The 27,208-nt window shown below is 42.1% G+C and overlaps 1 protein-coding gene across 3 annotated transcripts in view; it reads left to right on the forward strand.

Moving 5' to 3' along the window:
- The window catches only part of MYRIP (myosin VIIA and Rab interacting protein), a 246,049-nt gene extending 230,148 nt beyond the window's left edge, over positions 1-15,901 (forward strand). For all 3 annotated transcript variants that reach the window (XM_074900668.1, XM_074900669.1, XM_074900670.1), the window contains 6 exons: positions 4,716-4,910; positions 9,414-9,575; positions 11,288-11,392; positions 11,488-11,548; positions 12,362-12,480; positions 13,147-15,901. In XM_074900668.1, the coding sequence (XP_074756769.1) occupies positions 4,716-4,910; positions 9,414-9,575; positions 11,288-11,392; positions 11,488-11,548; positions 12,362-12,480; positions 13,147-13,179 (675 nt within the window). In that variant the 3' untranslated portion in view covers positions 13,180-15,901. The remainder of the gene's footprint in view (positions 1-4,715; positions 4,911-9,413; positions 9,576-11,287; positions 11,393-11,487; positions 11,549-12,361; positions 12,481-13,146) is intronic.
- The last annotated feature ends 11,307 nt before the right edge of the window (positions 15,902-27,208 follow it).

Here is a 27,208-nt window from a genome sequence, read left to right on the forward strand (position 1 = left end):
ATTGGATAAAAGGTGCCACATCAGCCTTGCCAGGCTTCCTGCCTTGTGTAACTTCCTTTTCCATCCAAACTCCTTCCAGGGGTTGTTTGTCTCGTCGAGTTTCTCCTCCCCCATTCAGGGTTACGTCCTCATGGCATTCTTGCTCAAGCTGAGGCTCTTATCAGTCTTGTTCTCACGCAGGATTGCTCACATGGCCGTTCTCTCGCAGAAAGTCCTCTAGAATCCCAACAGTTCTCTACTGAATTGCAAGTCACTGCCTCCCATGCCAGTTTAATAGAGCCTAACGATGACATAACATCATAGTAGCAAAAAAGAGAGAATGTTTAACGACCAAGTACAACATGGAGAAAAAAATTAGTGCAAGTGATAGAGAACTACTTTAAAAGCATTAAAAATAAAAGCAATAACGTTCATGGAAAGGAGACTTGGTGTGGAAATGTCGTAGGCCGCTGAGATGCATACAAGGACTTAATGCTCACCTACGGTCAGCAGTTTGGATGCTTACATTGCTTCATTTTTATCATCCTGCTTTCCTCCCACTACTCATCATCCTTCATGCAAGCACTGTTCTATAAAGCACCTTCCAGTGTAGCATCCTTAAGTAAAACAACAAAGGAAGTATTGGAAGTATTGGCAGCATCAGCAAGGAAAGAGACAGCAGAAGGGAAGGGAAATAGCTACCAGTCAGCAAGAGCTAGCTTAGACCACTGAAACATAATTTTGAGCAAAACAGGATTTGTTTCCATCTTCCCAGCCACACATAGAAATGACAGTAAAGAAGTTTTACAAGATGCTGTTTGTTATATTCAGTGCACACATATATGTATATATGCTTGTATACACACTTTTAGTATTTCATTGGTTTTAAAACTCTCCCACAAAGAACTTGGGGAAATTGAGCATCCCCTTTTGACTGTGTCTTTAACATATTTATGAATGTGATCATTAACATAAAAAGGATAAATGCATGTTTTCTTCAACCCATTAAATTCTTCATCTCAAATTCCGTAAAAAAAAAGATTCTCATAACCAGTAGAAACATTCAAATTTCGATCAGCTGCACTGATTTAATTTGGGAGGGGTGGTGTTAATCCAGAAGTAGGGTAGCATAGTTGAAATCAGAATTCATCCCAGTGTTTCGAGAAGAATGGCTGCGCTTAGCTTTTCTGGGCTAGATATTTGTAACAGAGATTGCTTTCTGCATCTATCACATCCATATTAGTTCTTTGACTTGCTTGACAAGACAGATGGGAGAGACTTCATCATGGCATGATAGCTGTCTCTTTCAATCACTTACAGATGTTAACAATGACCTTTCCCGCAAGGGCAAGACAAATTAGACAGGGAAGAGGTCTTTATAGCAATTTGAAATGTCCACCTCCCAGGATAATCTTAGTGTGAGTGTGTCTGTGAATTTTAGGTGATTTTTATAGAAGCTCATAAATACTAAGTTTGACGTGCATGGGAGGGGAGGGGAGAGGGTTGTGAAGCACTAAAACTCCAGGACACATTCTTTTTTTTTTCCTTACACAGTTTAAATAATTCTATCTCGCATACCCCACTAAGTTTGCAAACTGGCCATTGGAACATAGGCTGATTTAACAGCTTTTGACAGTAGCTCAAAAAAGAGGTAAAAACATATGCAAAACCATTAATTGAGTATGCAGTTTTTCCAATTTGAGAACACTTGAACTCACCATTTTGATTTTATGTCTCACTTAGGCAGATACTAATCTCTTCTTGCTTCTCTGTAAAATATAGCCCAAGGCAAAGCTGCAAAATTCCTTTAGCAGAAAACTTTAATGAAGTTTGGATTAAAATACATTGAAATATTACTTGTGCTCTTAAGTTTTGGAAGAGTTACTCACAAGATATACTCTAAAGAAAATCACTTTTGCTTGCCATGTATTTCTTAACTGTGTGTAAAGTCTAGTGCTGTATCCTTGTTATACTATAAAAGCAAATGTTTCACAAGCTTAAAGAAAAGTTTTAATGTTGTGACTGCTGTGTCTAGATACCTGCAGGCTAGGATTGAGATACATTCAGTGATGCACACACTTTAAGGACATTCATCTAGCTGTCTTGTGCAACACTCAATGGGAAGCAGATCTTGGTTTTAAAAGTCAAACAGCATCTGACACTAAGAACTTACCTCAAAATTCCAGGAAAGCTAAAAGTCACATTTCTGCACCAGGGGAAGTTTAGACTGGACATTAGGAAGCATTTCTTCACCAGGAGGGAGGTCAAACACTGGAACAAGCTTCCTGGAGAGGTAGTTGATGCCCTAAGCCTGTCAGTGTTTAAGAGACCTTTGGACAACGCCCTTAATACCATGCTTTAACCTTTGGTCAGCCCTGAATTGTTCAGGCAATTGGACTAGATGATCATTGTAGGTCCTTTCCAACTGAAATTTCTCTTTTCTCTCTTCTCTTCTCTTCTCTTCTTTCTCTTCTCTTCTCTTCTCTTCTCTTCTCTTCTCTTCTCTTCTCTTCTCTTCTCTTCTCTTCTCTTCTCTTCTCTTCTCTTCTCTTCTCTTCTCTTCTCTTCTCTTCTCTTCTCTTCTCTTCTCTCCTCTCCTCTCCTCTCCTCTCCTCTCCTCTCCTCTCCTCTCCTCTCCTCTCCTCTCCTCTCATTAAACTTTTCTTCCCCTATCCATTTGCTGTTGAGAAGGTAGTGTATTTCACTCAAAATCTTGATTCCATAAAGCTTCCTATCACAGAATACTCTACCAGAAAACAAAACAAAACAAACCTGGTTTGTAGTAATTGGTCTGTAACAAATGCCAATATGGTTTCTCGTGTTCTGGTATAAGAACACCTTTCTCTAATTTAATCTTTTTTTGAAATCCATCAGTAACTACAAAGGGTAAGAAAACATTTAAGAAATAATGAACACTAAAGTGAGGCTACAGTTCTTGAAATGGAGAACATACATCAGTGAAGATGATGATGAAAATGTAGTGTCGGACCTTTATCTTTTTTTGTTCACTACTCATAGAATAAAATAAAAATTAGGTACTTGTAAAAGCAAATGATAAAGCAAAGTAACATTGATTTCCTCTTCTGTCCTATAAAATTATTGATCTGTTTTTAACCTAATTGGCACTTGTGAAAATAAATGGAAAAAACAGTAGGCTATTTATGGGGTTCAAGTATTTGTTCTCAGTAAGAGAGTCCTAGGCCTGCCTTGTTCAGGGCTTTGTTGGCTGTGCTAACAAGCTAAAGATCTGAGTGTTGTAGCATACTGTATTTGCTTTGTTCTCCTTCTCTTTAATCTCATGTATCTAATTATTTCTTGTAATTCAGAGAAGTAACAGTGCTGAAGATGCCTTAATGTATTGATACAAAACAATTGAGCACACACTGCTAAAAAAGTAGTTTTTCAGTTAAAGTCTTATCTAACATAAAAATGAACAGCTAATTAAAGGAAAGAGGTAATAAAAGAGGTTTTCCAGTTAAACTCACCAAAGTTTGTGTGAAGCAGAGGAACATTATTTCTGCTATATCCTGCCTCTGATGCCAGCTAACATATTGATTAATACAATGTTTACATAACACAGAGACGTTTTTAATCAGTTATACTTCCCTGCACTGTAGAATTAACTATATAGAATCCAAAGACTGTCTGTTTCCTTGGTTTTGATCCTCAGATATTTTTGTGAGAAAATTTACAGATGGTTGTTCCTCTAATTCACATGCATAATTATTTGCACGTTTGAGGAATGAATGAAGTTTAGGTCTAAACTTCCCACACTTTCTTTTAGGCAAAGCACCACTAAAGGTATTGCAGGTAAATTCAATGTCAGTAATTGTATTGGATTCAACAGGCTTTGGCTCAATCTCCATTCCTTATAGTTTGGATGTTGAGCTTAATGCTTGAAGGTACATCAGGTGAAAATTTATTGCCAGCAGAGGAGTTGTCCTGAAGCCTAAAGCTCTGTGAGAATCATCAGAATCAGGATAGTTAATTACAAATTACAAATGAAGAACACCAATTTGTACACTGACCTAAACAGCTTACAGTTTTTTACAGATTTAAACAACTTACAGTTGTTTAAAAAACAGAAAACATGGATAAAACTGCATGTTTTACCTTCGCATTTGATATAATTTGTTTCATAAATATTAAAAAAAAAGGTAAATTGAAATTTTTAAAAATGAGGATACAAGTGTTTACACGCTTATCGCTCAACTTTTGGTTTTTGGGGCTATCATATAATTCATAGAAACTTCTTTGTAAAATGCTGTCCTCATAGGGCTGCTGAAGATTGCTCTCCTGTGCTTGAGGCTGCAATACAATAGCTCCTGTGGATATGGAGACAGATGATTCCACATGTGTTTGCCACTACCCGAAAAGGAAGATTGTGCTTTAAAACCCGCTTTAAACACTAGCCTTATTTAGCTCACTTGGATTTTAAAGCTGGACATTTGTGTGCTCCTTGGGGATAAGATTCCAGTAGAAATTGTGTTGTAGAATTGCATGTGTATGCTATTTTGCATGCTGTAGCAGTGTGCATATGTGAAAAAGGGAGGGAGAAAAAGAGAGGTAGATTCCAGTTTCATTACACAGTTCTTGTGTCTGTTCACAGAAGTTAGCCAGGTGTGTTGTTTTAGCACAGCTAAAGCTGCAGCTATTAGCAAGGTGATCTTTACATATTACCCCTCTGTGCTAATTTAATGCTGTTGTTTTCTCTGTCTGTTCTTGTAACAAAACAGAAGTACTCTGCTGTCTCTCTCTGCAACATATCTACAGAAGTCCTGAAAGTCATCAATGCCACTGAAGAACTGATAGCAGAATCCACCAGTCCCTGCGATTTCCCAGCTGACATTCAGGACAGAGGAAGAGGGACCTTCCCACTGGGGACTGACCCCATCAAACTCGATGAGCAGCTCACCACACTGGAAGAAAATGTAAGAACATGAATCAGTATGTGAAAGTGTGACGTATGTGAGTGAGTGTACCTCTGTGTGTGTGCCAACTGGAAAGGGAAAGCACTTAGGCAGCATCAGTGGATGTTCCAAATTAATTTTAGTTTATTATACAAATAAACAGAAAAAAAATCCTATTTCAGAGGGGTGCTCATGTGTGTTTTGGGGTTTTTTTAATGTGTACTTTAGCATATGTGGGGCAGGGGGCAGAATTGGATGTTTTGAGGTTTACAACTGATTTTAGAATCTCTACCTCAAAAGTGAACTTGAACCCTCCAAACCTCTGTGGCTATGTGGCTACACTATGCCTGGCTGAAACCACACATGTCCAAGTCCCAGCACAGCCTCATTACTGTAAGGACAGGTAGGGAAAGCATGTCCCCAGTCACACAGAGAAGTTGAGGAGCACACATCCCCAGCATACTGCACTGAGCACCCAGGGAGATGGAGCTACATGATGCACTGTTAAAAAAAGCAGGCTGGAGAAGCCAAATTAAACAATTTTTTTTTGTCATGTCTGAGTCATCCGCCCTTTTTCATGAGTACCTGTCATCTGCAGGAAAAAGTGCAGTGCTGAATCATAGAGGGAAATCACTACTCATTAGAAATTTTTGTGCATCCACTTAATGGAGATGGTATACTTGTAACTTTTGATTTTCTCTTTTTACCAAATTTAACTGATTACATTTCAGTGACTTTTCCCTTCCTTAGGAGCTCTTAAAGATCTCGTAGGAATCTGAGCTGTCCTGTTACAACATCCTGATCAACTCAAGAAAATAGGTCCTGGTTTTCTTTAGCCCCATAAAATTTTCAGACAGAACCTCTTCTTGGGGATAAAATCAGTTTCCTCCATAGAAATGCACTTCCACAACAGCCCCAGGATAGGGACTGAGTGGATGATAATCCATGGCAGTAACAGCCAGTCCTGGCACTGGGCCTGTCCTACTCCAGAACCCTCCCACCAGTCCCACAACCCCTAGACCCTCTCACCATACCTTTTCTGAGCTCAAATTTCCCAGCCCTGCTTCAGCTCAGAGGTTCCCAAACTAGATCCTACCCCTCCTAACCTCATCTGCTCCAAAACCTTTTCCACACCAACAGGATGCCCTCCAACCCACCCCAGAGCACCTTCTCCTCCCCAACCAGCTCCTGGGCATAACCTGACCTCCAAACTTCTTCTCACCTATGCTCAGCCTTCACAGGCATCCTGCTGTGCCAGCTGATGTGCTCCTGCTCCTCCTCACTCCCACACACTGTCCTGGTTAGTGTCATCTCCTGCCTTCCATCATGGGGCACCACAGCCACCTGAACCTGCCCCACCACAGGGCTTTCCGCACAGCAGCCATGCTCCTGGCTCCTCTCTGGAAGGGCAGTGCAAAACAAGCAAGCGAAATAGGCTTGGGAGTCCTCCCGAGTAGGACTGGGAGGGCAGGAGAGGAGGATGTGTCCGGGAGATGCTGGACAAGAAGGATATAACTTGAGCTTGTGGCAAGCAAAGTGCCTTACTCACACCACCTACCATGATATCCATTTCATTCTTACACAACAGATGCATCCCCACAACAAATTCTAGTTGAGTTCAGGTTTTTTTTTCAGAATAATAGAAGTAGGTAAGTAGATGGAGATTTTCTCCCCACTGAATACTACAGTGTCCTAGCTCAAAACACCACAGAATGCATCTGGCAGGAGAGTGAATACAGAACGAAATTCCAAGTTCAGGCTGGACTGTGTCTTTAGAAGAACTAAGAAATTCCACAAGACGACAGAAAGCAATCTGGGGAGAGTTGCTCCCACATTTTTTTCTGTGGAGAACTGTTGTAAACTGAGGTGCATTTTTTTTCCCCAGCTACACTCTGACAATCCCTCCCATTCTTGTGGAGCTTTGGCATCTGCGGTGCTGTGGCCCCTAGTCATTCCTTCAGGACAAGCACTTCTTACTGAGAAGAGACTGGGCACTGAGGCAGAGCATTGCTTGCTGTGGCACTGCCCTCTTTGCAGCATATCCCTGGTTTAGCTTCTTCTCAGTTCCCGGCATGATTCATAAGGTATCCAGCTCAGCCTTGCTGTGTCCTCACACTACATCTTTCTGCCCCAGACAACATATGAAGTAGATGACAAAATTTCATGGTTTCAAGATTTCACCACCACTCTCCGTAGTAAAGGAGCCATTAGAAATTCAGGGATCCATAACTTTTCCATGTGCAGCTGGGGGCATATCTGCATGCAGCATATCCTCTTTGCAGCAAATTTTGGAAGAGGATTTGGGTGTACACAGACACTTCGTTCTTTGTTGCTATCTCTAGTGTTTCAGGGACCGTACATGCATCAGTGTGAAGCATGTAGTGCCACCAGTACCAGCACAAGTTTGGGTGGGTTTTAGTGGAAACTGTACATACCTAAATGATGATAAAATAAGTCTTCACAATCTGAATGTGAATGTATACATAAGGGCATAATTTAATGGAGACCTGAAAGTACACCATTGCTGTTTGGAAGTGCAATGATTATTCAGGTAAAGAACATTCTTTAGAAAAATCTTTTATTTAGATCTAGCTGGGAAAGGTTCAGTGAAATTAAAATTTAACAAATGTAGGGGCTGATTGAGTTAAAAAAAAATTACCTTCCCACATTTTTCTATCAGTCCTATTTTCTTTAGATATTTTTTTCCCCTCTTGAAAAGTACAACTTACTGTGAGAAAATTTTGGCACAGCATCTAAATGCATCTTTTCTTTAACTTCTTAAAGATGTTTCCATTAATAATGTTCCTTTTTCTTCTTTCTCTGAGCTTTCAGATGTGATAGGAAAATTTTTTAAATTGCCTTTTAATCTGAGGTGGCTGTGGTATGTCACACCACAAAAATGTATCATTTAAATGAATGGAAAGAATAATTAAAACCCACAAAAGCAGAAGCATTCCTATTTAAATCAGCATGTTAACTTTATGGCCTACCTGTGTCTCCAAGTACTTCAGCAAAGATGTTAAATCAGATCACTTATTTGTTCTGGGTACATTTTTCAAATATTTCATGCCTGCAGTTAGACTGTTGTCTTACAAGATGCAGTTCATACAAGATGTATTGAATTTGTTTCTTAGCAGTGTCACATACATGAAAAAAATATATCTACATTTGTGCCTTGAAACAACTGATACAAAGAAAAAAAAAAAACTATTGCAAGCAATTAAGAAACAAAAATAAAAATAAAAAAGTAATCACTCATTTAAATCTTAATCATCATTCTCCGGTTTTGATCCATAAAGTCACAGAGTGGCCAGAAATTATTTGAATACCTGTTATGTCAAAGGGCTGCATGATCTAGGAATTGTGGGCAGATATAAAGACTTGAGGAAAAAACATGTATGAAATGAAGGTATCCACTCAAGGATCTGATTCAGATCCTGTTTGCTTGCCCCTTGAACCATGAAGACAGCCACAGAACATGTTTAGTTCATGTTAGTTTTGTAGCACCAGCCTTTACTGCTATTAGAGTGAGTGAGGCTGCCAGTGGAGAAAATCAGAATATGTATTTCATTTCCACTGTGCTGTTACCAGCCTCATGGACACAGTCTCTTGGCTGTCTAGTAAATAGGCAGAAGGTGTAGTATTTTCATATGGGTCTACACAATTTTAAGCACAGATGTAAAAATCTAATGCTTGAAAAATCACTCTTTCTATAAACCAGAGACCTCCATCTGGCCATGTACCTTATACTTTTTTGGGTAATAAAAGGAACACATAAAACACAGTGTATCATGAATTATTGCTTCAAGGGGCTGAATGGGAAATGAACCTTTACCTGCAGTTATCAGAGCTATTGTAGGGGGGTCAAAATATTAGAAGTTGTTTGGTTTTAGAGAAGATCTCTAAATGATAAAGTCTGTTGTTCTGTTTTATGTGGCCCAGATAAGTCTATTGGCCCTCCTCCACAGATTTACTCCAAAGGGCCAGGAGGCAGGAAGGTTTTTGCTGCTGTAATATTTGGGTGAGAGCAGGATTGGATGGAAAACTGTGTTGTACGTGTAAGCACACTTACTCTGTAAGAAGTTAATAACCATATGCTGCTAAACAGTTATTCTTGCAGAGTTTTGATTGCCAGAAGGCATTAGGTGTGTTTCAATAATCACAGCTTTATATAACGTGTTGACTTCCCCTTGTAGACTTGGGGGTTTTGTTATGCAACTGAATATCAAAAATAAAAAAGCAAACTTTTCAGCTTTTTTTTTTCTGGTGAATTGGGAACAAATCCATATGGAATACCATTGTAGCACCTATGAAATTTGGAGTGCGGCCAACTCATGCCTCCCTTCTCTTTGTGGATGTGTATTTTCAGATTATTCCCCCATGACTTTCCTCTGCTAGGTAAGTCTCCCTGTATTGGGTTAGCAAAGAGTGAAGCTCAAAGGTATCATGGAAGATGCAGTCTGCTTAACCTCCGTGCTCACAAACCAGAAATCGCTGACACCTCTCCCTGCCTTGGCCCTGCAGGTGTACCTGACAGCCAGCACAGTGTACGGGCTGGAGGGGCAGCTGACCAACCTGGAAGACGCCGCACGCAAGATCAACAGTGTTACTGCAGAATCTGAGCTGGCCGATCTGGAGGATCAGGTGGCCACAGCAGCTGCACAGGTTCATCATGCAGAGCTTCAGGTGAGGACAGCAGCTCCTCTGTATCTGCAGGTTTCACACTGCCTTGCCTAGCGCTTACCTGTTGTCTGCACACACTTACTTCCAATATTCTTCTGTACCACAGTGGACTGATGATCCAAGGATGCTGACTGCATCACAGGAGCTGAGCAAAGCATAACTGAGATGCGTAACTCAGCCCAGCCAGATGTACTGTATTTGTTTATTTCTTCCCCCAGCTTGTTTTTGGACATGGGAGCGCAACAGCCTGTTACTGCAATACTAAGACAGAACCTGTTTCTTGCTACCAGGCCGCTCCCATGATGTGCTCTGTGTCACATGCATGGCTGTGGGCAGACTGCAGACATAGTCTTAGGCAGTTTATCCAATCAGCAGATTGTAAAGCACTTCCCAAAAGAAGCCAGTGTCGGTACTGTTCTACCAGAAAAGGCCAACGGCAGCCAACCACTGAGGCAAGCACAGAGCCTAGTACTTACAAACCTGCCTTGGTATTTAGCCCTAAGCAGCACGCATCCCAGCCAAAAGGCAATTGCTCTCGTGGGTGGCAATCTAGCATCTTTCTAGCAGGCTCCAGAAAGTCTGGGGCTCAGAACAGATCGTGATCTGGTGCTGCAAGCTGAAGGAGATAATGCTGCCGGATTTCAAGGGGCTCACACTGCTAGCAACTGAGGGACAATGATTTCACTGACCAGTCTGTACCAAGCGAGGCACTCTGACTTGCCTGTGCCAGTCTTTAATGGGAAGTACCTGGTTATTTTACTTGGTGGGAGCATGGCCAATTTTGGACTGAGCAAAGATCTGAGAGCCTGACATCTGTCTGATGTCAGAAGTGCATTGCTGCACTAGATGGCAAACTGGCAGTGACGTTTTGTTGGCTTCAGTTATTATTTTACAGTAAATATGTTAATGGGGCTGAGAGGTGAACAGGAGAGAGGTCTAAGCTATGCAAGGAGGTTGACAAAGAGGCCAACGGAAGGTCTTCTGCAGAGTGAACAGCTTCAGGTGTCACTGTGAATCAGGAATCGGGTTATATGTCTGACTTCTCTGACACTTCTTTCCCTTTCTGGAAACATTTTTTTCCACTAGTCTCAACATCAGCCTGCTTTGCCCCCAGATCTTTGCTTTCTTGGACTTTTTCCTAGCAATTTGTTTTCCATTGAGTGTTTTTATGTAGTGTGTACCTGCATTTATGCATGTTTGTGTTTAACATACATATACACAAATTATAAATATTTAAGATCAAATTTTTAGATTTTGGGATGGAGGATGTACTTTGCATGTGCATGAAATTAATTTTGAATTAGGAAATATGTCCCACAAAGTCATTCCTTGAATGTAGCCTTTGGAAAACACAGCTTGAAGGAATTTGGGATTATGCAGCTAAAGGTAACTGGGAGATGGCAGATGCAGGTTTTCTCCCCTTCTTTCTTTTTTTCCTCAAAAGGAGTAAAAGGCCTTTGTTTGGATTCACAAGGTAGGTTAGATTGATCTTTTACTTCGTCTTTAATAATAGATTAAACCCCATTTAACATCAGGACTAAAGAATATAGGAAAGTGTCAGAATTGCCAAAGAAGTTAACCATCTGATTATATTTTTTGATTAAAGAGGATTTGACTGGGGGAGGGATATATTTTAGTAGTGGCATCCACAGTAATTTTTAAACTTCTTTTTCCCCCTCCCCATCTGTCTGTCTCTCTCTTTATTTTCTTTGAAGATTTCAGATATTGAGAGCAGAATATCAGCTCTCACTGTTGCAGGCTTGAACGTGGCTCCATGTGTTCGCCTGACAAGGAAACGGGATCAAAAGCAAACAAACCAGGTGCCAGAACATTATGTAGTATTCAAAAATACATTGGGGAAATCTTGCCTCTTTTTCTGTAACAGAGTCGAGTAATGCGTATATGTTGTTTACAGATGCATACAATAGACACATCAAGACAGCAGAGGAGAAAACTTCCAGCTCCACCAATAAAAGGTGCACTTAAAGTTGTTACATACATTAAAGAGAGAGTCTCTTTTTATAAAGTTCAATATAATGCACAGTTCAGCAAAGCAGGGGAAACATTAAGTTACAAAATGAACAGAGAAAGCCTAAATATGTCCACCTTCTTTATCTCCCATTGTACTTGCATTACATAAAATACCCATTTGTCATGTTAAAAAGCATCACCACTTTCTCTTCAGTCGAAGCTGTGACAATGACAAATCAATAGGAGCAAAAGTCTTGGAAAAGCAAATGAGGAATGCTGAATACTTGCCCTGCAACAGGGATGCTGCTGCTCCAGCGTGCCTGGGTTGAGTTTGTGAGGCCCAAGCAGTCACAGTGTTTAATAACCAAAAGCCAGTTGCCACCCTCCACAACCCACCACTCCTTTCTTAAAGCCTCTGTATGTTGATTTCCGTCCATACGATGTGGCTCAGCAATGTTCCTGGTACGTTAGGGTATGGCTGTGAATTTGCTTTATAAAATAAAGTGCTGTTTTCCTTCATGTTTTCTTTTTTGTTTGTTTGTTAACCCCACAGTGCATTATCTCTGACAATTGTAGGGCCTGCTCCACCTTGCATTAATCTTGTTTTACTCGTGTTTAATTCCACTGATTGACATGGCCTCAAACTTTAATAAATTTGGAATATCACAGCCTGCTGTTTTTCATTTAAATTAAATCCAGCTTTCCTCATACATCTTAGGGGAAATTTTATCTCTCTAGAATCTGTGACTCTTTAGGAGTATTGTTACATCTGCTTCAATCTTCTATGTGAAAAATCTCCCTTTTTGTATTTTTCCCAGGTGAAAAAAGAGATGGTTCTCCAGTTACCACCGTTAGAACATTTAACAGAAACTTCATGCTTCAAGGATCTCTAACACAAAGAACTAAAGAGAGGAAAAGCACTGCCAAGGACTTAATGGTAAACTTATGACAAATGTTTTTAAAACTGCTGTTAAAAGTAGTAAATAGAGAGATAGTGGTATCTGTGTAGGCAGTATATTTTGGCATCTTCACAAAACTTACCTTAAAAGTTTGAGGAAAAAGAATACAGACCACTGAGGTATCTCTGAACAAGTATGACCAGGAAGGTGTCTGACTGCATACAGTATAGCAGCTCCTGAATGTCAGCCTGTGTACCCTGGCTGCCAGGTCTCCAGGAACGTGCTACCCTTATTTTTTAAAAAATAAATAAATTATTGGTCCCCTGTAATTCAGACTTCTGAACCAGACTCTCACAGAACCAGATGCACACTGTAACTCAGCAGGTGAAAGTGACCTTGAATCTCACTAACTTTTGAGAAATGTTCAAAGGTTACCTAACTGGAATTTAAGGGGTAGATAGGCCATGCATTGGCTCTGCAGGGTTTGAACAAATAGGCTTCACTGGGCAGCCATCAATCATTTCTTTTACAGCAGCCATGGAGGGATAAGGAAAAAACCTGACTGTCCCGAAGCAGTCTGCCACTAGATATGTGGCAAATAGGTGGGGAAGTGAGAAGAGGAAGGATGTGGCTCCCTAGAAGCTTCAGCAAGCTTGGTTTGTGTTTCATCATGGTTTTTTCCTTCCTGTCCCTCTCTGTTCTAGGAATCTGCTATAGGATCTGCTGTGATGTACTAAACTTACACTTCCCTACTGCCAATAACACACTGCCTAAGGCTGTACACGAGAGTGCCTTTACTTAACAGCCATTGTGTATGTCCAGCTGAAAATGGACCCTCAAGAACCCACAATGCCTCAGTTATAGGGCTTCGTTTGGATACCTCACTGAGAAAGCTGTCCAAGTCTTCAGCATTGTGGTCTGCTAAAGGAAACTCTGCCTTAAAGTTCTCACAAGACTCTAGAAAGGATGCTGAGTTTCAAATGCAAGGCTCCACATTTTAAGATGCACTTTTTCTCCCTATTGATTGTACTAAAGTATGTCGTCTTTAAACTGCAGTATGTTTTTGTACACTCAGTCAATCATAATTATAGGCCAATATTTCGTACAAAAAGAAAGAACAAAGCAGACCTGTGATCCATATTTGCTGGCCTCTTACTATTCACGTAGGCATCCGTCTTGTTGAGCAATAACAACTCTGTGCAGTGTGTATGGGAGTGGAGAATCAGTGCACCTAGCTCTGCTCCCAGGGAGTCAGTGGAAGTTTTGACAGGGTTTGTAGGACAGATGCGATGTGCAAAGACTGCTCTGTTCACTAAGGGTACGCTTGGCAGAGTTAATGTTCTAGCTCCAGAGCTAGGTATTTTGCTGTTGGTGACAGGGGGAACATGGATGTGATGTTGAACCGTGAATTGGTGGCAGCACATGTGGACCAGGTGTCTGTTGAGTTACGATCCTGGCATCTGGAACTGGCATCTGAACACTGTTGTGAAACCAACACCTTTGTATGTCTTGTTTTTCTTGTCTGTTTGGTGGTGTCCAACCACGCTGTAGTTCAGAATAAATTCTGGCCAAATCTTTGAGACTGGAAAAAGAAAGTAAAACCATTGTGGATGAGATCTCTGCTGACTGGCTGGTGGTTGTAGGGTAGCTGCAGCTGTAAGAGATTTCCTTCTGCCATTTTCCGGTTTCTCTGAGGAGAGGTCAAATGTAGCCCAGATGTCTCTTCCTTTACTACCCTGTAGCGAGCGTAGAGTAGCTGGGGCCTGTCACTGGTGCCATGTGCATCCCACTACCATTGCACCACTCTGAATTTGATTGTGAATAGTAAAATTTCATCTTTCATTTCTTGAGACCTTTGAAAGGTGAGGCAAACTGGAAGGCCCTTGAGCAGATGCTCAGGAGGGAAGATGCTGCTTACAGGGTGTCCCACTCACCTTTTTTGGGGAGGACCTTACCAATTTGTGGTACTTTTTGCTCTGCAGAATACAAAGAAGGTAGTCAGAGGAGGTGATAAGCCAGTGAATCCCTTATCTTCCACACAAAGTTCAGAGCAGGTACCCAAATGCAAACTGGGTCGATGTGAAACGTGCTATGAAGGAGGGCACGGGCTGGTAAGTTCCTCCTCAGCAGGAAGGAGGGATGAGCTCTCCCCAGAGCAGAGCAGCAGGTGCAAGTGAAGGAGGAGAGCTGCTGCTTTCCCTGGGCTCCCAGCAAACACCCACCAGCAGCATAAGCAGTCCCCTGGGACACCAGGCTGTGAAATGTCTATGGTTGGGCAAATATGAGAAGAACTGGGCAAATTTCCTGGCTAGGCTGGATTTAGGGGGGCAGGTAGGGAAGGTGAGGAATGGCTGGATGAGACAGTTGGAAAAACAGTGCCCGTTGCAAATCTGCCACCCACATTTGGCATCTAGCTTGTCAGTACTCTGATGTCCAGCTGCATGTAAGGAACCCTCGGAGTAAATACAACCATCTTCCCACCTAGAATACAGAAGCATCACTCCATCCCTTCAAGGAATTTCCATCTGCCCAAGATCTGACCCAATGTGTTCATTCTGGGTGAAATTATGCCTTCTTTTACTCTCACACAATACTAGTTCTCTGAATATGGCCCACTCTGTTTAATATATAAATATATATATAAAACAAACAGATTTGATTTATATATGCAATCCATTAAAGGAGATTAAACAGAGTAGGATGCCTAGTATTTTTTTTGTTATCCAGTCTCCTCCTCCTTCCTTGACTGTTCTCGTGTGTGTATACAATACATTCCCAGGTTCTGGTTTATGCAGGTATGCGTGTTATGAAATGTCATTAATGGTGGTTGGTCTACATATTCGTCTAATAAATAATAACTAATATTGTGTATGTAATATCAATACAGAAATTACTAATTTTAATAGAATAACTCTTTGGCTTTTGTTCTGTTAGTGTGATTTAAACAAGCCAACAAAGTTTGGAATAGGTTGTTTACTTTAAGAGGCATGAAAAGCAACTATTATCGTGTTACAATGTTAAAATATTCAGTCTTCTTTGACAGAAAAATGTGTACTGTGTAGGCATTGAAAAAAAAAAAAAATTTAAAAAAAATCCCACCTGCTATAAGGCATTTGAATTTTTACAAATGTTTATTGTGCCAAATATGTGCAAAGATATAATTTACTGTTTTAAAAAATCATAAAAGCATATGTTATAGCACACAAAGAATTATTTTGTCATCAAGTGATTTCAATCTTTAGTGTTAATATTTATATTTAGATTAATTTTTATAAATGAAAATATTTTAATGGGTAAAATGAAGACTATATGATCTATTTGATTAAGTCTGAGTGAATATTAAGCTTGCCTTGCTGTTGTTACCTGCATACTCACCAAGAATTATTGTCAAGAGAAATTATAAAAGAGTAAAAGCGATTTATGAAAAGAATACCTTTTCAAGGACTTGATTCATAAAGAAAACCCAAAAGTTCTTCTCTGTTGTTTGGATTTATGTGCGCTTCGGCCGTGAAGCGTGCAGAACACGCTGCCGCACGCCGTGCTCGGGTACTGCCAGCCCACAAGTGACCCCGTCAAACCCAGGAGATGGGCAGCTCCGCAGAATTGCCTTGGTTAGCTGAGGGGAGGAACGCACATTAACGCACTCGGCTCCGATTTTTTCCACTGGGGCTGGGGTGGGAGGAATCCTGTTAGGAACAGGTGATGGCTAGTCTTCTCCAAAGTGTCAAGTCTTGGGCAAAATACCATCTCAAACAGAACTGCTGAGGCAGAATTTCTGTAACTCTCACTGGGATTGCTACAAAATGACAAACCAAGCAAGAACCCTGCAGATAATCTTAGCCTAGGATTTCCAAAGTCCCATGTGATGAATGCTGATCAAAATATTTCTTTATCAGCATATCTTCTCCACCATGATGGTGTTCATTTAAACTAACGTCTTAAGTAAAACTTTGGGTCAGCAGATGTGTTGTATTATAAATAGCAGTAACTACCTTATTATAATAAAAATCCACTCCTTGCTGACAGACCATTTGCAAAGAGAAAAACAGGTTAAATTATCTACAGTTACTAATTCAACAGCTATTATATTTTAGTAGTAATTCTAACAAAGCACAACTAGAAATGCAAGTTCAGTCTAATTTGTCTTTTGCAGAATAATTCATGGCCTGGATTAGCTAAATTGTAAACTGTCTTTTCTGGATATAAGCCATAGATGAAACTGCATGTGAATATTATTGCTGATAATAGTTATTAATGAAGATTAACCATATTGTAAGTAACACTTCCTGTAAAATTAATATAGCAAAGTTAGTTACCATGACAAACATGAGTATTGAGCCACAACTCCTTATGATGTGGACCAGTGTAGTAGATGGTACATGGCTTGTGACCATCAAAGTGTGACTTTAGTGCAATCAGGTAATGTACTTGCAAACAACTACATTATTTTAAAGGGACTCAGCTAGTTTAGGTCCTTACCACTTTTGGATAATGGTGCACAATTACATGCAGTAGACACAAAACTACTCTGAAGAGTTTAATTAGCCAATTTTAATTTTTTTTTCTTCAGCAGAGGGAAAATATTTGTCTTTGCTAGGAGCTCCTTTTTGTTCATTAATACATCTCTCCAGCAATACAGGAAGGATCACGAAGAGCCAGTGGGTGGTTCAGGGCTACATTCCTATGAGTGGATGTAAATCTGCATGAAAACTACACACAGAGCACCAGCATTTCCTGTCATTAATACAGGTACATTAAAAATTAGTGAGAGCCTTTTTTCTTTCTTCCAACCATTGCATTTTATTTTTACATATCAACAGCCATTGACTTTGAAATGTGACAAGAAGGTTCCATGATACATTTAACACTACCGAGTTCAGGTCCCGATACAAAAGCTGTGTGGTTTTTTGATAACCCTAATGTTACAGTGAACAGCATCAAGGGATTGCTGGGTATGTAAGACAAAGAAGCATTTTTATAAGCTACGGTGGCACTTGGTGCTAGTGTCCATGCCTTGTCTTTTACCTGCACCCTGAACATGCTTCTTTTTGAAGGAACTTGCACAAGGAGCAGAAAGAAGAGCAGTGTGGAATTGCTAGGCAAAACCAGGACTGGAGATCTAAGGTGCAGGGGAGGATGCAATTTGGAGAGGTTGGGTCACCACCTCAGGGAACAGAGATCACCAGTCCTCGTCTTCTGTGTCCAACACTTTGTGCTCCCACAAAGCATTCAAGATGAAATCCAGGTGCCTGCTCACAGGCCTCAGGCTGCCATGGCTGCTTCTCAGCTGCCTCTTCCCAAACCGACCAATGGGGCGAACACCACGGCCCACATACCAAAAAGGATCAATCTCAGGACCTGGAATTCAAAGTAGTCAGTGAAGGAAGTTCCACTGTTCTTAAAGGCAGCATTTCCTGAATGTCTTGAGGATGTTAGACAGCTTATTTGTAGTCCAGGGAAAAGAAAAAAAAAAAAAAAAAAAGGAAAGGGAAAGGCTACAGCCAGACGCACAACCTTCTGGTGCCTTTGAGGGTTGCTTTCCATGTGTAGAGCCCAAAGGAAGAGGATTTTCATCCATCTGGGCTGCAACCTGCAATTCTAACGTAAGCCAAAGTGCCCATCAAATTCAGGAGGGCACAGCATACTTTAAAACGGATCTGAACCCCAGAAGAGGTTTCAATGCAGCCCATGTCCAGAAAAAACATACTAGTGCCCTGTGCTGCCACTTTTAAACCACCCTCTCTTAGCTGAAGGACCACCTGTCCAGCCTCCTTTTCTGCTCTGTGCACCAGACACATTATCTCTACAGGCTAACAAATCCACTGGATTGCAGAGGGGGTTCCTATGTGAGAGGTAAACATAAAAAGCTAATTCTTGTTCGCTTAGGAAGTTGTTTTCATGGATGACTTTTTTTTTCTTTTAAAGCATCTGACCTACACTTGACTTATTTTTATAGTCTAGTTTTAGAGCGGGTGTGGAGAGGGGTGTAGTTGTATTGAAAGATGAAGACAATGGCAAGCGGGAAAATCAACAAAGTGCTGGAGATGATGCCATGCCAAGGAAATACCAAATCATTCTAAAGCCGGAGAACTGTCAGGAACAGGAATAAATTTCCATTTTAAGTGCATTATACATCATCCAAGTCATATGAAAGTCTCAGGCAAGGCAGCAGGATGTTCCCCTGTGCATTTTGATGCTTGAACAGAGAAAAGAAAAAAAATCTACTTTGGCTGTAAATTTCTCCATCAGTATATGTCTTTCCACACCATGTTTAACACCCCTCCTGCCCACCAAAATTCAAGTAACTTTTTTTTTTTTTCCCACCTGGCTACCTAAAAATAACATCTCTAGTCCTCTTTAATGGGGAAAGGTGTGCCTCTGAGAGCCCACATGTCTTACTCCCCACAACCACTCCTTCCCACTCCACATACAATTATCAGCCTTTGCTCTTTGGGGGGAGATGAGATTTCCTGATAAAGATTTTATCAAAAATCTTTTGAACTGTGTGTTAGCTTTTACTTGGGATATGTAGTATTGTCCCTCACCCAGCCAGTCTCAGTTCCTCACAGAATCTCTGAAAGGAGACACTTCAACTACTTGCAATTTGACTTTCAGACAACTCATGGTTCCAGATAGAAATTAAGATGTCGATAAAGTTAACTTAAGCTTCTGTCCCTTGCTTTCTTGTTACTGTATAGAAGTAAAGAATGCAGCTGAAAATTTGATGCTTATTTGATGTATATTGCCTTACATTTCCTTTGTCAATCTTTTGTACGTTAGTGTCTTCTCTGATATTTATCAAAAATTACGCTATTCCCCTTCGCTAATTAATGGCTGTGAGGACATTAGCTTCTGTACATGCACTTAGCAGTGTAAATGGAAGTACAGGACCCCACACCACTATTTCACCATAGAAACACCCACATGGATTTGCTGCTGAACTTTGCCTGACAGCCCAATCCTGATCCCTCAATGCACCAGAAACTGCAGGGTCACCACATCAGGTGAGACTCATACTTACTTCTGTTGTCTATCTGATGTTTAAATGGCCTCCTCTGTCCTGAAGCAAAGCTGAGCGATACCAAGAGCACCAGCACATAGACAGCGACCAGCTTTAAGTGCTTGGGTGACCACTGGGCACGTGGTGTCCGCAAGATTGGATGCCACATGATGGAGCAGTGGTGGGAAGGCTGTGAGAAGAAAAGTGAAAGTGGGGAACACGTATGAGTTAAAGCTTTCAAGGTGAAGGAGGGTGTGAACTGTAACGGCATATTCCTATCCATCAGAGCCATTCCGTGACTAAGTTCTGTGAAACACTGATGCTGGGGATGCCCTGGGTATTTCTGCTTGAAGGCAAACACTATGCAGCAAGCCATCCACAGAGGTAAGTCTGCAGCTTGAAGGTTTTCTCTCACCATCAGTGAAAGCCCCTATCATGACTTCACAGGACATTCAAGTCCTGGCTCTGAGCTTGCTGCTGTCTTTCTGTGTGGCCCTCTGTGACCATGGGCATTGGCCACCAAAGTGTGTTTTAGCCACTACCCCCATCAACCTTTCCTCACTCATAAAATATGTCTAACATTTGCATTTTACACACTCTTTTTATAACTAAATGCATTTCAGTATGAAAGGGAACGCTCCTTCCGTGTCATCACTCCATTTCACAGCCAGCATGGAAAAGTATGATTGCCACTTATGGCTTCCACTGGCAGATGTCCCGATCCTGTAAATGCACCTAGATGCAAACGGATGAGAAATCCCCACCCCAGGAAGGGCTGTGCAGAACAGAAGGTGCTGAGTTAGGAGGTCAAGGATCCCAGGCTCAGCTTACACTGCACCTTGTCTCTGGTATTTTGTGCAAGTTTCCCCACAGCAGCTCTCCCAGCTGTCATGCTAGGACAGTCTGCCTTGTAACATGCAAGGTCTGCCTGGAGCCTCTGCCTACAGAAGTCAGAGGAGCCCTGTTTGCTTAAGCATCACTTACAATAGGTATACAGGTACAGAACTATAGGAAATCCTCTCAGCTGTGCCTACCCAGAGGCTTCTCCTTGTGTACAGGTGGGATTTTTTTCCCCAAGTTGCTGCCAAAATCTTAGCCTGTTTGCAGCACAGGCAGAGCAGGAATGAAAATCTGTTGATGCAAGATGCTCCCAAGCATACCGCACAGGTAACACAACTAAAGCATGTGGAGAATCTGGTTGTGTCTTTCATTAAAATGAGAAGTCAAAAGCTCCTTAAGCCCTAGTATTCAGTGATGGTTTGCTGGGGTTTTTTCCCCACACTGGCAGTTACTTAGCAGGCAGCTTAGAGGAAAGTGATTTTTAACCTGATTTCAACAGAACTGTGAATTAACTTTTTCTAACTTTAGTATCTCATGACAATCAAGACTAAATGATCTTAGCACATATGAATGCTGCCTTCGGCTTCAGCTGGTGTACATCTCTTGTTGCTCCATATTTAGCAAAGCCTTAGGTTTAGTGAGACAAAAAGAAGGTATCTTGAGGCATCTCTCCAGCATGCTTGCAGGGCTGCTAACAGGTTTTCCAGATTACTTGCTGTCTGCTTTTCTGCCTTGTTTTTCTGGGAACTGAGTGACAGAAAGGAAGAACTTGCCTTGAGCTCATCATTGATGAAAGAGAAAAACACAGGGAAAAGCTTTTAGCACCAGCTTTTTCCTAAGCAGTGCTGTGTCTCAGTCTCCACCAGCTGGTTCTGTGCCCGAATCAGCCCTTCCAACCACCTTCTTGAGTGCCGTTATTTATTGAACCTTTTGCTCATACCCCTAACCTGGCTACGATTTCTGTGAAGCACATGGCTCCCACCACTCCTCGGTAAGTAACAAGCCACCCCTAAATAATCAAGGGGTTCAGCACCTCCAATCCTCCCCAATTTTTCCTCCTCTTAATTGTCCCACCTGTTTGTACAGGGAGAAACCAAGACACAGATAATGCCACAAACTTGACCCTGCATGATACTGGGCATTTCTAACACCAGCTCTACCTAGTCACTAGATAAGCACAAAGTCCTGGTTACCCACTCACAGTCCTTTCACGAGTAATGGGGCTGAGGGTGGTCTGTGATCTCCTCAGGTCCAGACCTGCCTTAGCCCACTGATATGCAGCTTTCTTCCAAATGGAAAATTGAAAAAACAAGACCTCATACAGTCACTCTGTGAGTGCTCTCCAGTTCCACCCATTAAATGGCCACCAAAAACTTTAAAAACTTAATAGTTTCAACAAAACTTGACACAATTAAAAGTTTTGGAAATAATTTTGCTCCTGGAGCTCAGCAAAGGGTCAACTTGCCACTTCTGCTTGGTCTCTAAGCAGAAAAAGCCTCTCAATTTTGGCTGACCAACATCTGTGACAGTGGTCTGGCAATTTCCATCAACATGAGAGGACAAAGTTAAAGCCACTTGTAAAGTTAGTGTAACTTTAAAGAAGCAGTGATACCAGAACTTCACGGCAAGCCCCTCACACCAGCAGTGGGAGACCAGCCTGGCTCTCCCTCTGGGCACACAAGGGCTCTCAGCACAACGAACTCAAGCTCTGCTGCAGATCCATCCAGTTAAAACCCACCATGGCCAAAGACAAGGTGCTATTAACTCTTTAACTCTTTAAGCTATTAACTCTTTAAACCCTAAAAGTGGCTGATCTCAAGTGTGTACTCCCTCCAATGCAAATGCAAATAGCTTTCAATTTTGAGAGCAGCATTGGAAATTCCCTCAAGAGATTAAATCCTGGGTGAATCCAGGCCTGGGACCACGGCTAAATTTCAGGGCTGAGCAGCACAAAGGGCACGTTGCTGTGCTGCAGGCTCCTACGTGTGCTCTCCCTGCAGAGGCACAACACTGCCTGCGGGTTCAGTTGCCTCAGCACGGTCTCTGCTGCAAAAACTGGGCAAAAGTTACTGAGCCCAGGGCACAGCTGCGTGCATTAGTGTAGAAAAGCTAAAACCCATAAAAGAAAAAGGAAAACCGGCAAGAAAGAGCCATGGCAAATGCTGAAGCAGAGAGAGGGAGGCACTCACCTGCTCACACTAAAGCCGCTCCTCAGGTAGCCGCTGCTCCAAGCAGAAGCAGGGCAGCTGCTGGGGGCTTGTGCCTTTTATACTGGAGAGAAGTGGGCTTGAAGCAGGGAAGGGGGGAGGGAAGTCAAGAGGTGGGCCAGGAGGACGTCAGCAGTACTAGTGAGCAAAATTTAAATTTACAAAAGGAGGGGTAGAGAACTGTGGTTCTATTAGAAAGCCATTGATCAGGGCAGGGGGCAGGAGCTGAGGGTGGTGCCAGGGCATTGCAGGGGGGGCCAGCAGAACACCTGGCTGAGGCCCCCCAGCCCACCAGGAGAGCAGAGGGCAGGGGGCCGCTGCCACGTCCCTATGGATGGGGGGACACGGGCAGACCAGAGCAGCACCGGCTGCCACGCTCTCTGCACAAGAGATCCAAGCTCTCTATGCTGCCCAGCTGAGATGCTCTGTCTGAAGAGCCCCCGTGGCTGGGGATTAGGTGTGGGGAGAAAGAGGAGACGGGGGAAGTGGGGAACTGGGAAGCAAGAAGTTCTCAGGGCTAGCAAGCTGGAGCAGTCAGTCCACGTGCCCCTTCCCAGCCCTTGTTCCTCCTGTCCTGCCTTGTCCTGCCTGTTTTTTCCTTGGCAGCTCCTAACCCACAGCTGGGTCAACGCACCCATACATAAGTTTTCGGCCATACAGCAACAGAGCACCCAAGTAACTAATGAAATCAGTTGCATTTCAGTGCTTAAGCAGGTGCTTACCAGCTTTGTAGCAAAAAAAGTTTCATCTGCATAAGGCTAATATCTCGAGAATTTGTATTTCTACAATAGGCATCTCTTCTGCACGGTTATTTTTAACTCTGTCTCTTGACTAATGTGTCATCACAGTCTTGCTGTTACAGATCTTGCTGCTTTAATAGCTGAGACTGTGTTTACCATGAAGGTTTGTAGAGGAGCAGCAGCTGAACTGGCAGGTGTTTCACTCCCTCGGCACCATCCTGCAGAGATTTCGGCTGAGATGTGAAACGTTACTGGGCTGCTCAGGGACAATAGGCTCTCTTGCAGAGTTCTTTGCAGACGCAGGGTTGTACTCCACTCTTGGTGAGACTGACTACCTGAAGAGACAATTTTTAAAGCTGTGCTTAGAAGAGAGGGCTCCTAGACATGACCTGGCCCGTAAGCTGAGGCTGGTTAGGAAATAGCGCAATCCCTAAATTCAATAGCAAATCTGTTTTGCTTCCAGTTGGGAAAACCTCAAAGTACAAATTATACTATTTCACTGCAGCCCGTCCCCCAAATAATTTTTTTTTTTCCTTTGGGGAAATTTGTGCGGTGCATGATTGAAATTATGGCTGGCCCTGCCCTAATTCAGTATCCAGGCATCAAGCAGATGACACTACCACCACCACCACCACTGGGGTCACTAATTGTGGGGATTAAAATAAATTTCTCACTTATGTGTAATAGTTTGCTCTACAGGCATGAGTATGAACACAAATAGTAAAGAAGCTTGAGAATTCTTCCATTCTCCAGTTTCCACCTAGTAACAGCTAAAAGAAGTGTCTTCCTCATCCAAGTTTTCAAGAGTTTACTCAGACTACTCAGGATCACAACTGCAAAATATGAAGAGCCCTTAAAGTCCATGATAGCACAAAAGGTCTTCCTACATCTAACACAATCAATAATATATATACACGCTTTCTTCAGTAACCTCCTTTTAGTGTGTTCCCTTTGAACCTTGCAAACGCTCCCTACCTAAAAATCAATCTGCATCCAAGAACCAGGCAGTGCCTCTGCTTCCAATGTGCTAATTATGTGTGCATGCATGGAGAGCACATCGTCTTAGTAAGTGAAACCCCTTCATGATTTTGCATTGTAGACCTTTTCCCTTATCGCTCTTTACATTGATTTTGACCAGACAGTGTGGGTACAGTTTCTTGATCTCTAGTGGGCAATTGCTGGAGTGAGGACTTTTTCTCTCCAGGATATGTAGGACCCCATCTTGTCTTGCTGTTTTGGTAAGAGATCCTAAAATCAGCAAACAGAAGTAAAATCCTTTTTCATCCCGTTTACTCTTCCTATTCTTGCTGGCACTGCAATGTGAGCCTTTCAATAGCACAGATCATTTTCACAGATGGACACCTACATGGAACTTACCGTGTAAAATAAAACTGCAATGTCTTCACGTTAATGAGGTTTGCTTATTGGTAAATGCTGCCTGCAAAATAATATGCCATACAAAGAAAAACCATTATGAGGAGAGACAGCATTTACAGTGCTTCAGTATGATCAGCTGCCTTCACTCTGGCCCAAGGTCCATCTACTGCAGTATCTTGGTAGAGAACATCTAGGGAAGACTCTAAAAATGGGGCAGCATATTTTGACATTCCCCACTAGACCTTCAGACTTGTGGTCCAGAGGCTTCCCAAGCCAACTGTTTGTTTGTAGTAGGTAGCCCTTAATGCACTACTTTTCCTTCACAGTTGCTTCTTGAACCCATGTAAATTCTCAGCATCCACAAAATCACGCACCAAGGACTTCACAGCTCTCTCCCTGCTACAAGAAGGATCACAGCTGTGTGTCTGTTCTGGACACACCATTTCCCAGTTTCAAGTACTTATTTCTTCGTTTTTGCTTTCGGTCATTCTTGCCTTCATAAAATATCTATATATCTATAAAACATTCTAAGCAATGAAGACTAATAATCTATGTGACAGTCTATTTAAAGGAGACTCATAAGGCATTTCACTTACCAAAGTACTATTTTACTCCATCCTCATTGACTGTAAATTATCATTTCTTTCCACCAGACCACAACTGAATTCCAGCTATGTACAGTACTCAGAAGCTTCACTGAAATCATCCTGACTTCTCAGGGACTTTTCAGACAGTTGTGATTCTATTTTATTTTGTTATCCCATTCATAGCAGGGCTTATGCTTTGGCTAAGGAAAGCAAGTCAGCTCATGCAACACAGAAATGTGAAAGCCTCTCAGACTTGGGAGGAACTGGGAAAGAGCTGTCAGGGGAAAAGAGGTCATGAAAGAGTCAACCAGGAATATCATCTAGAGGACAGCTTCGTGAAGGGGTAGAGGTTTGCGTGTTAAAAACCTCCATTCTTTTTCTGGGTTGGAGAGGCTGGGCACATCCTCTCTTCTTTTACAGACAGCCCGTGGGAAGGTCTCAGGCCTCCATCACTTCCATGCCCCACACACAGCCAAGGGCTCCTGCATGTAAAATTCCTGCGTAGGTTATGGGAACCAGGAGCGGGACTGAGTCCACTGTTAGCTGAAGTATCGCAGTGTCTTGGTGGGGTGGTCAACCACGGAGCCACTGTAGGATACAACTTCTTAGAAAGGCAGCAGGGCTGTGGGAAGGAAAGCAACTTCCAAAGGCTAAAAAGAGGTGGGGCTCCTGGGCAGGAAAGGGTGAGGAGGATGAATGGTGGCCATGGGAAGGTATCGCCTGGAGGTTGGAGTGACCCAAGAGGATGAGGTTCAGGGAGCCTGCCACAGAGAAATATTCTTTGGGAAGACAACACCAGAGGCCAACAGTGAACTACAGTTTTGATGCCAAACTCTACCGTCTAGTCTGCTCAAAGAACTAATCCAAAACTTTTTTTTTTTTTTCTGTACTTCTTTTGCTGGTAGGAGCTTTCCACAAACAGAAGGTGAAAACCACCAAAGCAAAGACATTTGATGCAGTTGGGTGGAGAAATATAAACACTTTTTTTTTTCCAGTCCACCACTCTCATTGTTTCACATACTAGTATGTGAACAGTTTGCAAATGCCATGACTACTACTGCCTGACCCATGAATCTGCCCAGCCTTCTGTACTGGAATTCTGTGTGTGAATAAGACATTGCTGGTCTGATTTTGCTTAGTTTGAATAAGAGTGGGAGATAACACTGACGCTTGTGCTACATGGAGCTGGAAAATCTTAACTGACATTAACTAGGAGGTGTTTGATAAATGATAAGAGGCCTGGTTATACTAATTGAGTTTGGAGGTTTCATGAAAAGTTGTATTCAAATCTATTCAGAAAACCACGTCAATTCAAGCAACTAGATGAGATTGATAATTACAGGTATGTAGCTTTAGACTGAAGCCATTCTGTACTAACATTCAGGTTCAGATTAAAACCAGGACTGCCTTTATTTTGGAGCTATATTTTCCTTAGAGAAAGAGGACCATCTAGTGGTTAACACAGAAGTTATCTTCTTGTTTTCAATCATTATTGAGCAAGGAATGAACCCCAACACATTTCAAACGAAAGCATATCTATCTTGAAATCTGACCAGGTACTGAAGCTAAACGAAACTGCATATAACCTAGATTCTGACAAGTTAGATTGGCTATCAGGCGTTTAGCACCAACACAATTCCCGGTTTGCCCAGTTCTCCCAGTTAGCACATGCTTACTGGAACAACTTGTTCGCAACTGGGCAGCTCCAGCATAGGCTACAGCTCGGGACATGAGCCAGTCTCCCCAAGCCCTTCCTCAGCACACTGTGGAGGCTTTGCCAGAGTTAGAGCTCTGGAAAACTACGAGTCAGGCTCGGCATGGTTACAGCCACTTTCAAAACTCTTCTGCTGACAGTACAGCTAGAGGGAGAATTTCTTCTGACACTTTCGCTGTTCTTCCTCCCTGCTAGAAAGCTTTCTGCACAGTGGTTCAGGGTGTGTAGCTGCCAAATGCAGCTGGATATTGTCAGTAGAGTCATGTAGCGGGAGCAGGGAAGATTACAGTTCAAGAAAAAC

The sequence above is a fragment of the Athene noctua genome, chromosome 2, assembly GCF_965140245.1.
Source record: "Athene noctua chromosome 2, bAthNoc1.hap1.1, whole genome shotgun sequence".
Classification (NCBI taxonomy): domain Eukaryota; kingdom Metazoa; phylum Chordata; class Aves; order Strigiformes; family Strigidae; genus Athene; species Athene noctua.